This window comes from Tiliqua scincoides, chromosome 5 (assembly GCF_035046505.1).
Source record: "Tiliqua scincoides isolate rTilSci1 chromosome 5, rTilSci1.hap2, whole genome shotgun sequence".
In the NCBI taxonomy this organism is placed as follows: Eukaryota; Metazoa; Chordata; class Lepidosauria; order Squamata; family Scincidae; genus Tiliqua; species Tiliqua scincoides.
Genome location: NC_089825.1, coordinates 20954287 through 20967410, shown reverse-complemented (window position 1 = coordinate 20967410; position 13124 = coordinate 20954287). Strand labels below are relative to the sequence as shown.

General features: G+C 42.5%; 1 protein-coding gene across 2 annotated transcripts in view; it reads right to left on the bottom strand.

The window, feature by feature from the left end:
* The window catches only part of DNAJC1 (DnaJ heat shock protein family (Hsp40) member C1), a 114181-nt gene that overhangs the window by 51427 nt on the left and 49630 nt on the right, over positions 1–13124 (bottom strand). For both annotated transcript variants that reach the window (XM_066631196.1, XM_066631197.1), the window contains exon 7: positions 637–727. In XM_066631196.1, coding sequence (XP_066487293.1) covers positions 637–727 — 91 coding nt within the window. The remainder of the gene's footprint in view (positions 1–636; positions 728–13124) is intronic.

Sequence of the window (13124 nt, the reverse complement as noted above, 5' to 3'; positions counted from 1 at the left end):
GTGGGCCCTCTATATCTGCAGATTTGGAACTCACGGATTTCATCATCTGCAGGTTCTGAACGCATGGATGGATTCACTGAAGACCACCCAGACACAACCACAATCTCATTTTGGTTGTGTCTGGGAGGCTTTCTGAGGCTCACAGAGGCAAAAACTGGAAATTTTTCAAATACTGGAAAAATGCAATAGCGCATAGTCTCTTGCAGGCCTCGAAAAGCCACCTAGAGCCTTTAAAAGTGAACTTCTGGTAAACCGCATGTGGGCCTCAGAAGGGCTCCGGATGCAAATTGAACCTTGTTCTGGTTGCATTTGGAAGGTGGAAGGTCCAATCCATTCAAACATCCATGGATTTCAGCATCCATAGGGGTTCTGGGAACGGAACCCTCATGGATAATGATGGCCACCCTATAATTGCATTGTTTCTATTTTATTCTAGGTTGCCCAATAGCTTTATTGACGGGCAATTTAGAAATGTTTGAGCCAACCTGTTTTCTACACTACAGTATGAAAGAATGCAAGCAGGAAATCAGTTCATGCTTCAAAAAGGTGTGAGAATATTTATCTTCTAAAATATGTATGTGAAAAGGATACATTATGTTATGGTGTAGGAATCAAGACTGGTTAACACCAACTCACTTTGAAGTGTTTCTAGTTCAGCTCGAGCCAGCGCATCTTCCTTCTCCTTCATTTTTGTTTCTTTATATTCCACATACAGCTGTCTGGCCTCCTTTAAGAAAATATTGAAATGAATTTAGCATCTCAAAGCAGCTGGTTGCAATGACATTTTAAAACTTTACTCTAGAGATGATTAATTTTCAGCAACAGAAATTAATCACTTAGGAAAACGAAGGCTTGTGTGATTTAATCCAATATTTAAATAGTGAAATTTATTACATGGAAGGAAAAAATTATAATTGTGCACACGGCACAGACAAAATAACAACAACAACAACAACAACAACAACAACAACTTTATTTTTACCCCGCCTTTCTCCCCGAAGGGACTCAAGGCGGCTTACAACATATTAAAAACATAATTTAAAAACAAATAAAAACATATTAACACATCATAAAAAAAACAACAGTCAGAGTAAAAATAGGTAAAAAGAGCATAGAGCAGCAGGAAGTCATAAAAGAATCAGGCCTGTAAAAAATATTAAAAGATGTTAAAAAGATGTTAAAAGGCCGAGAACTCAGAAGGCTTGTTTAAACAGAAGGGTCTTCAGGCCTCGCCGAAAGGTCTCAAGAGAGGGAGCCATTCTTAAGTCAAGGGGAAGGGAGTTCCATAGCGTTGGTGCCACTACTGAGAAGGCCCTATTTCTTGCAGCCGCCCCACGTACCTCCCTAGGCGGCGGCACTTGTAAAAAGGCCTTCTCTGATGACCTAAGAGGACGAGCCGGATTGTACGGGAGTAGGCAATCTCTAAGATACCCTGGCCCAGAGCAGTATAGGGCTTTAAAGGTCAATACCAGCACCTTGAATTGGGCCCGGAAACGAATGGGCAGCCAACGCAGCCACTGGAGAAGCGGACAGAGTCGAACCGCCTACCTCCAGTAACCACACGGGCCGCCGCATTCTGCACTAGTTGCAGTTTCCGAACCATCTTCAAGGGCAGCCCCACATAGAGCGTGTTACAGTAATCTAATCTCGATGTCACCGAGGCATGGATCACCGGGGCCAGGTCTGCACGATCCAAGTAAAGCCGCAGCTGGCGCACCAGCCGAAGCTGAGCGAAGGCCCCCCTAGCCACAGCCGCCACCTGGGAATCCAGGAGCAGCTGCGAGTCCAGGTGGAACCCCGAGCTGCGGACCTGCTCCTTCAGAGGGAGTGCAACCCCATTCAGCGCAAGCCGATAGTCCAGCACCTGCATCGAGGATTTCCGAACATGGAGAGCCTCTTTCTTATCCGGATTTAATTTCAGCTTGTTAGCCCCCATCCAGATCCTCACTGCCTCCAGACAGCACTCCAGGCCCTCAACCGCCACCCTGGAGTCTGGAGAAAAGGAGAGATAGAGCTGGGTGTCATCGGCATATTGATGGCACCCCACTCCAAAGCCCCAGATGACCTCTCCCAGCGGTTTCATGTAGATATTAAATAGCATGGGGGACAGAATTGAGCCCTGTGGCACCCCGCACCTCAAGGGCCAGGGTGTCGAACAAGCATCCCCCAGCACCACCATCTGGGACCGACCCTCCAAGTAGGAGCGGAACCACTGCAAAACAGTGCCTCCAGCTCCCAACTCGACCAATCAGCCCAGAAGGATACAATGGTCGATGGTATCGAAAACCGCTGAGAGGTCCAGCAGGACCAACAGGGACGCACTTCCCCTGTCCAGTCCCCGGCGTAGGTCATCCACCAAGGCGACCAAGGCGGTTTCCGTCCCAAAGCCCGGCCTGAAGCCAGATTGAAAAGGATCCAGATAATCCGCTTTATCCAAGACCCTCTAGAGTTGGGACGCCACCACCCGCTCAATTACCTTGCCCAGAAACGGGATGTTGGAGACTGGCTGGTAGTTATCCAACACAGTGGAATCCAGGGAGGGCTTCTTGGGGGGGGGGCGAACCACTGCCCGTTTCAAAGCAAGTGGTAACGTCCCCTCCATCAAGGAAGAGTTGACCACCCTCCCTGTCCACTCAGCCAGCCCACCCCGGGCAGCTCTTATCAACCAAGCTGGGCAAGGGTCGAGCAGGCAGGCAGATGGCCTCACACTCCAAAGGAGTCTGTCCACATCCTCAGGCTGTACAAGCTGAAAAGAATCCTACAACACAGGACAAGCAGTTGCCAAGGGGACATCGTCAGACACTGTCAATGTGGCATCCAAGTTGTGACGAATACGATGTAACGAAAATAAAGTTACATTTATTGTTATAAAGAAGTTGCATTAGAGTGCAACATCATGTTGTCACTCTCAACATTAAAAATCTAATGAAGAAATTTGAAAGGTTTAATGATTGCAAACATGACAGTTATGATTCCATGCCAGTCTCCTGCAGTGTATTATTGCATCCTAACAGGGATCACAAAAGCACATAACCCAAATTCCGTTCCTTAGATTTTGGAGAGTTAAAATGTACAAATCTCTTAATATGCCTACAAACATACATACAGCTATGGAAGCACATTCACTGCATTTGGTCTAATGTACATCCTTGAATGTTCATTACATGTATAGCCTGAAAATACATACTCATAGATGTGAGCATCAAGAGTATGCTCACCCACTCCCTTCTTAGAACAGTTTTTGAAGTTTCAACAAAAAAGTAGGTTTTAAGCCTAACCAATGTTCCAGCACCAATACGGCTGCAATGCAGCTCCGAGGTAAGGAAATGAACATTTCCTTACCTTGAGGAGTTCTCCCAACTGCCCCCAATCACTGGCATGGGGGCTACAAATGGGAAGAAACAATTGGTATTCAATCAGGATACCTGATTGGCTAAAGGCTAAGAGGATAAAGGCTAAGAGGGACCCACCTAGGTTTATCAGACTTTTTAAAAAGGAGATCTAGAAAGAAATATTTTATTTATTTCTTTATAACTAATAATAACCAGAAAAAAGACCCTGAAACATTTATCTCCCGATATTTACACATGCTTGCAAACTGCAGGACCTGAACTCTTTGCGGGGTAATTAGCAGCTACAGTATTTGACTTTTGAACAGCCTCAGGGCTTGAAGCAATTAGTTACCTGATCTTTCCATCACCCTTTGGTGACCCACCAAAAATCAGGTCCTGACTCATCAGTGGGCCCTGACCCACGGTTTGGGAACCATTGGTCTACTCCATAAAACAGGTTATCATGCCTCTTTGTAGATACATCTGTACACACTCATGCATTTCAAGCTGAAAGGCCAAGCAATAGTCAGGCTTATAGATACCATTATAATTATAAAAGCATGTCAGAATACCTCAGCGTTAAATCTTGCCTGTGTGACATCTGACTTAAAATCTAAATACTCCTGTATTAAAGCAATTAAAAATTGTTTGTTTAGCTTCAAGGAAGGTAAATAGCTATATTACAACTGCACAGCCTAGGCCAGGTTTAAAGTTTCCATTGTGTATGTCAGTGTTCTTTACCCTGGGAGTCAAATATAATCTACTATTTCTTATGTGACCTCCGGACATCAGGTACAAAGGGGTATCTGTCAATCTCTCTAGTGTGCCAATCATGGAACAAATTAAACAGAGGCACAGAGGAAAACAACGGAGAAGAGAAAAACAAATAAAATATTAAGTAGTCAGAAACAAGTAAAGAAAGACTAATTGTGATTCATTTATAATTTGAGAGACCCCTGTGGTTAGCGGACAGGCTGAAGTTCTTTAAATTTTAAAAGACAGAACATGTGCATTCAGATATATCACTGAACTATGGAATAGTTATTTTTAAAAATCTGTTACAAAATACATAGGCAAAACCCAACAACAGACATTGGGGTGAGGGAGAGCTATAACCCCAAAATGTTGTGCCAATGCAACTGATGTACAGCCATCTTCAGTATTTCATCTTCAGAGCTTCATAATGTGTTGCTGAAGCTTTTCTTGCCTATTCAGATCTCAAATTTGCACTTCAATACGGGATCTTCATGCCGCGTTATATAAGTATTTTTAGTTATGATCCCAAGCAACATTTTGTCTGCAGCTTTTAATCCAATATTTAAAATCAAAATGGAAAAATATCAAAGAACATTGGTCTTCTCTACTCATTTTCAACTGTTTGCTTTAAATGAATATTAATCAGTTTACTCTTCTATGTACATTAATTATGTCTACATTTTAAAAAATTAATTCTCCACTACTTTCCTGACCATTTTATGTTCATTTAATTCTACCGTTAACTCGTAGATCAATGATGGCCACCTCCTGAATTGTTTGGGGCCACTCTGTTCTCCAGCAAATTCAAAAGGCCACAAGCATATTTTGTTGAACGCTTCACTGCTTTGTGGGAGAAGAAGACTCCATAGAAAGTGGCACCACTTGATGGCAAGGGTTTTTCAGTGATTCACACAAATTCAGGCATGGCTATTACATACAAAATCAAAGAGAGCTACACATTGAGAGGCAGAGAATATCTCAATCTCTTCAACAAATTCTGAAAAAATAATCTATTTCTTACACTTAGATATAAATGTTGAGCATGCCTCAATTAAAATTGGGTAATGCCACCAGGAACAAGACAGAATTGCTTAGTGGGCTGACTGAACTAGCCTACTAGTTCAACATTCCTGTACAACACAGCCTCAAGCAACAGTATCTGCTACCACAGAAACACCCAACCTGAACAACTCTCCCTTCTTCTTTTTGCTCAACTCAGTGGTAGAGATCAGCTTTGCGCATAGAAGATCCCAGATTCAATCCTTGGTAGGGATGTGCAGACAAGGAGGCGCAGAGCCTCACATGCCTGGTGGAGCCTCATATGCCTCTAATGAAAATAGCCTCTCAAAAAGGGAGAGACTAGAGCTTGCCGCAGTGATAGGTCAGCCACCCCTGTGATTGCACATGTGCTTCACCCAGTTTCTGAGCGGTTATGTGATCACAAGGGAGGCTGAGCTGTCACTGCCACAAACTTAAGTCTCCAAGACACTAGAGCTGGGGCAACAAGAGTTCGGTCTTCGCTGTGACTGCGCAAGTGATTCACTGAGGCTTCCCGACAGACCCCTGAATGCCTTGCAGCCGGATGGTATCATGTCCCCCAGCTCCGCACACTATGCCTCCCCAGCCTTGAACCTCACTGCAAATCACTGATTTGTGGTATCCTCAGACATGTATGGAGAAGAGGCCTATCTAAATACTAGGATAGCCACTGCCAGTCAGTATAGACCAGAAGTGCCCAAACCCCAGCCCGGGGGCCACTTGTGGCACTCAGGGACTCCCAATCCAGCCCGTGGGGAGCCCTAAATCTCCAATGAGCCTCTGGCTCTTCGGAGACTTGCTGGAGCCCGCACTGGCCCAACACAACAGCTCTCAGCATGACGGCAACTGTTCAACCTCTCACATGAGTTGTGGGATGAGGGCTCCCTCCACTGCTTGCTGTTTCACATCTGTGATGCAGCAGCAGCAACAATGGAAAAACCAACCTTGCTTTATGCAAGGTTTCTTATAGGTCTTGAGCTACTGCAAGACCTTCATTCATTCATATAAGTTCCATCTCTAATACATTCATTTATGTAAATTTATTCAAATTTTAAATGTAAATTAATTCTTTTTTCCCTGGCCCCCGACAGTGTCAGAAAGATAATGTGGCCCTCCTGCCAAAATGTTTGGACTCTGGTGTGGGCAATAATGAGTTGGATGAGCCAGTGGGCTGACTCACTTGATACAAGCATACATGAAGAGGCACCTTCATACATTGTGATGTTCACACATACATTCTTTACAATTATGTAAAAAAGATCCAGCTGCCTTCATGCTCACTCACCATGGCATACATATTTTAAATCAAACAAATGTATTTATTTATATCCTGCCTTTCTCCCTGAAGGGCACCCAAGGCCCTTAGAAGCAAAATAAGTAAGTCTTGTTTCCTAGGAGTATACAGTAATAACTGAAAGGTCCTTCCTTGGACCTTAGAAGCAAAATAAGTAAGTCTTGTTTCATAGGAGTATACAGTAATAACTGAAAGGTCCTTCCTTGGTAAATTTACACTTTAATTCAATCTTCCATTTGTTTTGCATCACAATATGGGGAGAGATGACAAGGAAAAAAAAGATGGATCAAAACACAAAACAAAGAAAGCATAAACAGCTTTAAGAATAGAGGCTACAGCTTTCAAAAGATACTGCTAATCTGTTTGTGCTCTTATACTAGATTGGGCTTTAAAAAATAATGTTTTAGAGTGGTGACAAGCACCTCCCAAATTAATGATTTTCCCCAGGAAATCATCATGCTGTCCCAAAAGTACAACCATAGGTCACTGACTCAAATGGCATCCAAGCTAGTAAATGAGTAAAAGTAATTAATATTTTCTGGTCTAAATGAAATAAATGGAAAGGGTTTAACCCCATCCTTTACATTAATGAATGTGTGCCCGTCTTATAATTAAAAAAAGTATTCCACCTCAAAAGAAATCATTTAGGAGTCTCAGTATACCGTATTCCTCAGCACTATAAACAGATGAAGTACCTTCTACCAGCATCATCCACCAGGAAATTAATCTGTCCCCACCAAATTGAAGCAAATGGGAGTTATGCAGCACCACACCGCTGCACTTTCAGTGCTCATTTATTTCAATGGGACTTGTGAAAGAGTTTTTGGTGGATATTCCCTACAAGTCTTCACATACAAGTCTTTCAGATCAATGAAGATCTGAAAGTAATGCCAAAAGCTTCATTTTTAAGGCCTGCAATTTGCACAGAAACTAAGCTGCAATTTCTCTGAAATTAGAAACCCAAAAAAAGATATACAACAGAGCTCTTCTGGCACCCAGAAATCTGATGCAAAAATTTTAATGTAAGTCCACATTTTGCAAATGAAGGATATGGGTGGACATAAAGGAGTTATTTAGAAAATGCTTCTTCCACACAGACAAATGAGCAATAAATTCCAGTTCCCCAAAACACCCATCAAAAAAATCAATTCCTGTAAGTCAAACTCATAACTTTTTTTTTTACATACAAATAGGAGCAAATGGCATCTTTTGACTACTCAACAGAGAATGAAAATAAAACCATAATTAAACAGCTGTATTCTAAGGATTCTTAAACCGTTTTCCTTTCTTGCAACACAATCCTAGGCATGCTTACTCAGAAGTCTTTTGAGTTCAATGAGACTTACTTCCAGGTAAATGTGTACAGGGGGCCCCCATAACTGCAAATTCCGTTAGAAGAAACAAGCTAACTAATCCACCCTCTGGATAGGAAGGGGCCAGATGAATCTTCTTGGGCAGGGTTCCCAGGGAACATAGGAATGTAAGAACAGCTTGCATCAAACCCATCATCTGTTTGTCACAGTGGGCAACCTGATGCCTCTGGAAAGTCAACAAGCTGGAGCTGGTACACAACCAGAGCCTAGGCATTGCAACAAAGCAGGTCTACATCCTGCTTTGGTTGCAAAGGAATCTGCAAAAAGGTCTCCCTTGATTATTTAAGACAGCAAACAGGCTCATCCTGGGGAGGCAGTCCTTTATGTATCCTGGTCCTAAGTTGCTCCAAGCTTTCAAGGAAACAGCCAGCACTTTGAATTCAGTCCCAAATAGCCTAGAAGCCAGTTTGGCTGGAACAAAGGAGGAGAGTCATATGCTAAAAGAAACTACTTCTTGTCAAAACTCTTAGAAATACATTCCGAACCAGCTGATGCTTCTAGACACTCTTCAACAGCAATACAATTCAGTAATCCAGTCTTGATGCAATTTAGGTTTTTTTGATTGTGGTAGGTCAACCTTCCCCAGAAACAAGTGCAGTTGGTATACCAGCCCAGGCTAGGCAAACATCTTTTGGCCAAAGCCATTGCTCTGGAATTCAAAAGTAAGGCTGCATTCCCAGAAGCACTCCTCAAAATCAAACCTGATTTTTCAAGGGAGTGTGAACCCACTCAAAACAGGCTATACCACTACTGCTGGATCAGAAGTCCCACTGTTTGGAATAACTTTTGTCTTGTCTGAATTAATCTTCAGTGTATTAGCCCTCACCCAGTTCATTACCAGTTGAGTAATTCCATGGTCTCTTCCTCCCATTTTAGACCAAGGAGAGGTGAGCACTATCAACATTTGATGATGTCAAACTCAAAATCTCCACACAGTTATCTCCAAGTGATTTCACATAGATAAGTGGGCTTCATCCTTTTTTTTATGCCATGACTCTAATATTATAAAATAATGAGACTGGGGACTCCACTATTGATCCGATACCCCCTCCTGGGACCTTATCCACCCACTCCCCACCCTCATAATGCCCTCCCAGAATTGTTTACTGTAACTAGATATACTAATTAGAGAGAACAGAAAAAGTGACCATGAAGCCTGGCACTAGTGAAAGCTATAGCAGCACACTTGCTAAAAATCTGAGCAGGACTAGGACACCATCTCCTGCTACCTGAAGGGGTACACCAGATGCCTCAACTTTCACCTGGTGCTATTAACTGTGGGCTATTAAAGTGAGGAAGCATTGTAATTCTCCCCCCCCCCCCAACATCCTTATAGTTTTCACAATCTTGCCTCCTCAGAGAGTATTATTAACTGGAGATAGCAAGAAAAGGACATGACAGGGGAGGACGATGAGAAACTTCTCTCTTCAGAAACTTCAAAAAATAATGTTCACGCGTAAATGTAGTAATGTGAAAGATAATTCACACCTGAAAAATCATCCGTAACTTGGACATTCAGTTGCTTACATCAATGGTTTGCTTACATGAGCAGTATAACAATGGAGGGAAACTTACACAAGATCGTACCTACTGCGTCTGCAAACAAAGTTTTGAAAGTGAAAATCCTTATTCAAGCAATAAATACAGTCTAGTGAAATTGGCCTCCCAAGTTATAATATTAATGTTGGCTGCAAATGCAAATTAGAATTGCTTCATGAAGTGCATATCAACCATCTTTTAGCATCAGATCAAAAGATATGTAAGGAATTTTCCCCTGGTCAGACTGTCCACTGAACTTTTTTGCAATCCCCAATAACTTGGCACACTTGCTTGACCCAGGACTGCCAACAGGAGCCTCTAGAATGATGGGTGCCCTGTATAAGACGTTAGCCTACACTAGGCCATCCAAATTATGATTTGTAAAGGAGTTTTCATATAAAATGGTGTGGATCAGTTTTTTCATACATCATGGAGTAGGGGCAGACAACATGTCAATTAATGTGCACCAAATTTCAATTTCTAAAGACTATAGATTAGTGGGTCTCAAACTTTTTAGCACCAGGACTCATGTTTTAGAATGACAATCTGTTAGGACCCATCGGAAGGGATGTCATTAACCTGGAAGTGATTCATGGCCAGAAGTAACATCAATTTAGGCTTCAAACCTAAGCTGCATTAGTCTAAAGTCCCATTACATAGCATGCTCATCCTGTTACTTTGCATAGCTTGGAATTCAAACATTCCAGCTCAGAAGTCAAAGCAGAACACAGACTTGGATCCTTCTCCAACCACGCAGCCCTCGCCCTTTCCAGCATCCCATCTTCCCACCTATTCAGGGCAAAGCACCATGCCTCCCTCCCACTGGGAGCCTGCCCTGCCCAGCACCTCTGTACCCTGTATTTTCAGTTCTGTATTTTCAACAGCAGCGGAGCTGGGTACTATATGACCCACCGTTTGAGAAACACTGCCATAGCTCAGTGGGAGGACTTTGACTTCCCGAACACGTGAATCTCAGTGCAGGCAAGACTTGCAAATGAGCCCACTTCAGAAGTTTCATTAGAGTTCAGAACCACACGTGAATTGCACTTCTGCAATGCCATTTTGTAACTTATGGATCAATTTCCTGTGCATCGGAAACCCATCTCCATCTGCCTCCTCCAATCCTCTACAAAATAATTAAAAATAAAGCTCTCAAAAAATTATGCCTTGAAACCTGTACATTTACACATCATTTTTCTTTTAACTCTGGAGGACTTGGTTGAACAGCTGGCATAGCAGAGAAAAGTAAAATGACAATGACTAACCTGTGGACATGCATACAAAGCAGTTTTCTGTAGTAAAGAACTACCTTAATTATTTTAAGTGCCTTCATGTCCTTTTTTATTAATCCTCCAGAGGCAGGGGAAAGGAAGGGGCAGGAGTGATAGAAACATTCAGTTGGATAAATGACAATCAGATGCAGGTAGCGACTTTGCAATCTGATTCATGCAAAAGGATATTTAGCCAAGCCGTTTACATATCTTTGAGGATGTATTAAGAGAGATAGGCTCAGAGCCAAATATCGCCCTGCAAGAGGGAAAGGCACTTCTGAGCACACACAGTGTGTGCCAACTGCTGCTTCAGGTGTAGCCCTATACGCCCACCAAAGTCACTCCAGAGGGTTGCAGGGAAGTCCTGCAAAATGGTGCAAAATGGTACATGGTATGGCATAGTGGCCAGCTAAGGGGATGGAAATCAACAACCTCCCTCGAGTTGCCTTCCATTCTCAAAAGGAATATTAGAAATCAAATCATCGCAAACAATTTTAATTTTTTAAAAAATGAAAACCATCAATGTTACCCTCCCAAACTAACTGCTACAATGTGCTCTGTGTCATGCGCATAGGGCTGCCACTGAACATCAGTTAGAAGCTTCAACTGGTGAAAAATGCCCTGCTCATCTACTAATGGATGCTGAGAGGTGTGCACCAGCCTGCTTCCAGGTACAATGTAAGGTGCTAACATTGAACTAGTATTGGCCTCTGCACCATTTAGCAAGTCAGACCCTGCTGCTTGTACCCTTATAACATGAAATTACAGGACAGGTCACAAAATAAAGAGTATTATTTATGAAGTCTAAGCTCATCCCCAGCTAACATCTTAGTGTGAGGAGATAGTCAATTCCCTGAATCTTTTCTGCAGCTGAATTAGTTTTCTTCTACACTTACAGGCTGCAGTTCTATCCATGTTTACATGGGAGTAAGTCCCATTGACTATAATGGAACTTTTGAGTAGACACGCATAGAATTACATTAGTACAAAAGATCATTCTTGAAATCAGTAAATACTAGAGAGGAGCTCAGCTGATTGTCCCAATTTCCATACTCCACAAACCACTTTCAATCTCCCACTAATTCTGTGAAAAATGGAAAGAATCCATAATTCTCTTAAGCCAGTCTATCCTAACTAGTTCCCCAGACCTGTATAGGTCAGTGTTCAGATTCAAAAGTTGTTTGATCAGGAAATGATCAGACCACGACAACAACCTGCTAACAATGTCTCTCATTACCAAATTCGCCAGCACAGAACAAAAGTCCCAAGAATATCTTTCACATATGTGTAATTCAGAGGTTCTCAAACTCTCAGGGAGTTTGAAAACCCAGGTAAGTTGTTGCGAGGGAGGGGGGAAGGCAGCAATGCAATCCCCAGTATTGTGTTGCTGTCAGGGATGGGAGGGTGTTTCTATTTACCTGCAGCCCGCTCCAGCCTCTGGGGGGCCTGGAGAGCCTGTGTACCCCTCTGCAGGTCTCCCCAAGTCTCTAAACTTCTGTAAGAAGTAAAAAAACACACACACTTCCCATTTCACAATGAAAATGGGAAGTGGGTGTTTGTTTTTACTTTTTACAGAAGTTGGAGACTTTAGCAGAGGGTCCGTAGGCCCCCCAGGAGGCTGGAGCTGGCTGCAGGTAAGTAGAAACCCCCTCCCCTTGTCCCTGGCAACAGCATGATCCTGGGGACTGCATTGTTGCCTTCCTCCCTTTCCCACCCCTTAATGGGCCAGAGGTAGGGCTTCGCAGGCTGGGGTATTGCGACGCCCCAGTTTGAGAACCTCTGGTGCAACCAATACAGCCTAACACACCTCCACATTGTTATGAAGTCGTTTGTTTTTAGTAGTTAAATTAAAAAGTTTATACACACACCCACACAAATTAAAAATGCACCAGAAGTATTCCACGCACAATCCAAACAATGTCTCCAAGTTTGCTGAACAAAGTATTTCAGCTTCTGTTACATTAGAAACTAGTGTCCTTTGTCCTTTGTTCTGAGATCTTATTCCCCCTGTTTTTCCTTTGTTACCTTGATTATTCTATGAGGAATAAGATCTCATACCTAGTATCTCCTATTGAAATATCCTCAAAAATTCCAGTGTAATTGGGCAATCAGACCATATACAAGAAAATTAACCTATGTAATTGATGTGTCACTGACAAGTATCCATAATGGTTGGCTACATCTCATGAAGTAAGTCAGGTATATAATACCACCTGTTCAATAACTTATAATGGTTTTTCTCAAGTCCAACCTTGATATATAACCTAGAAGATTCCTTGTCTGCCTTTGAGGGTTAAAGTCTGGTTCCCGTTTAATTTATATAAGAGAAGAATACAAAAGAAATGGCTGATGCGTCCAACAGAATTTTATACGTATTGGACAAGGTTTCCTTAGAACTGCCTTGCACAACTGGGACCGCAAAATGGTCACACTCCTATTCAAAGAATTACCAAATCTAACTGGTGGGATAAAGTAATGTAATTGGAGATACAGGGCATCCTGTGTTATCCATGGGAGTTCC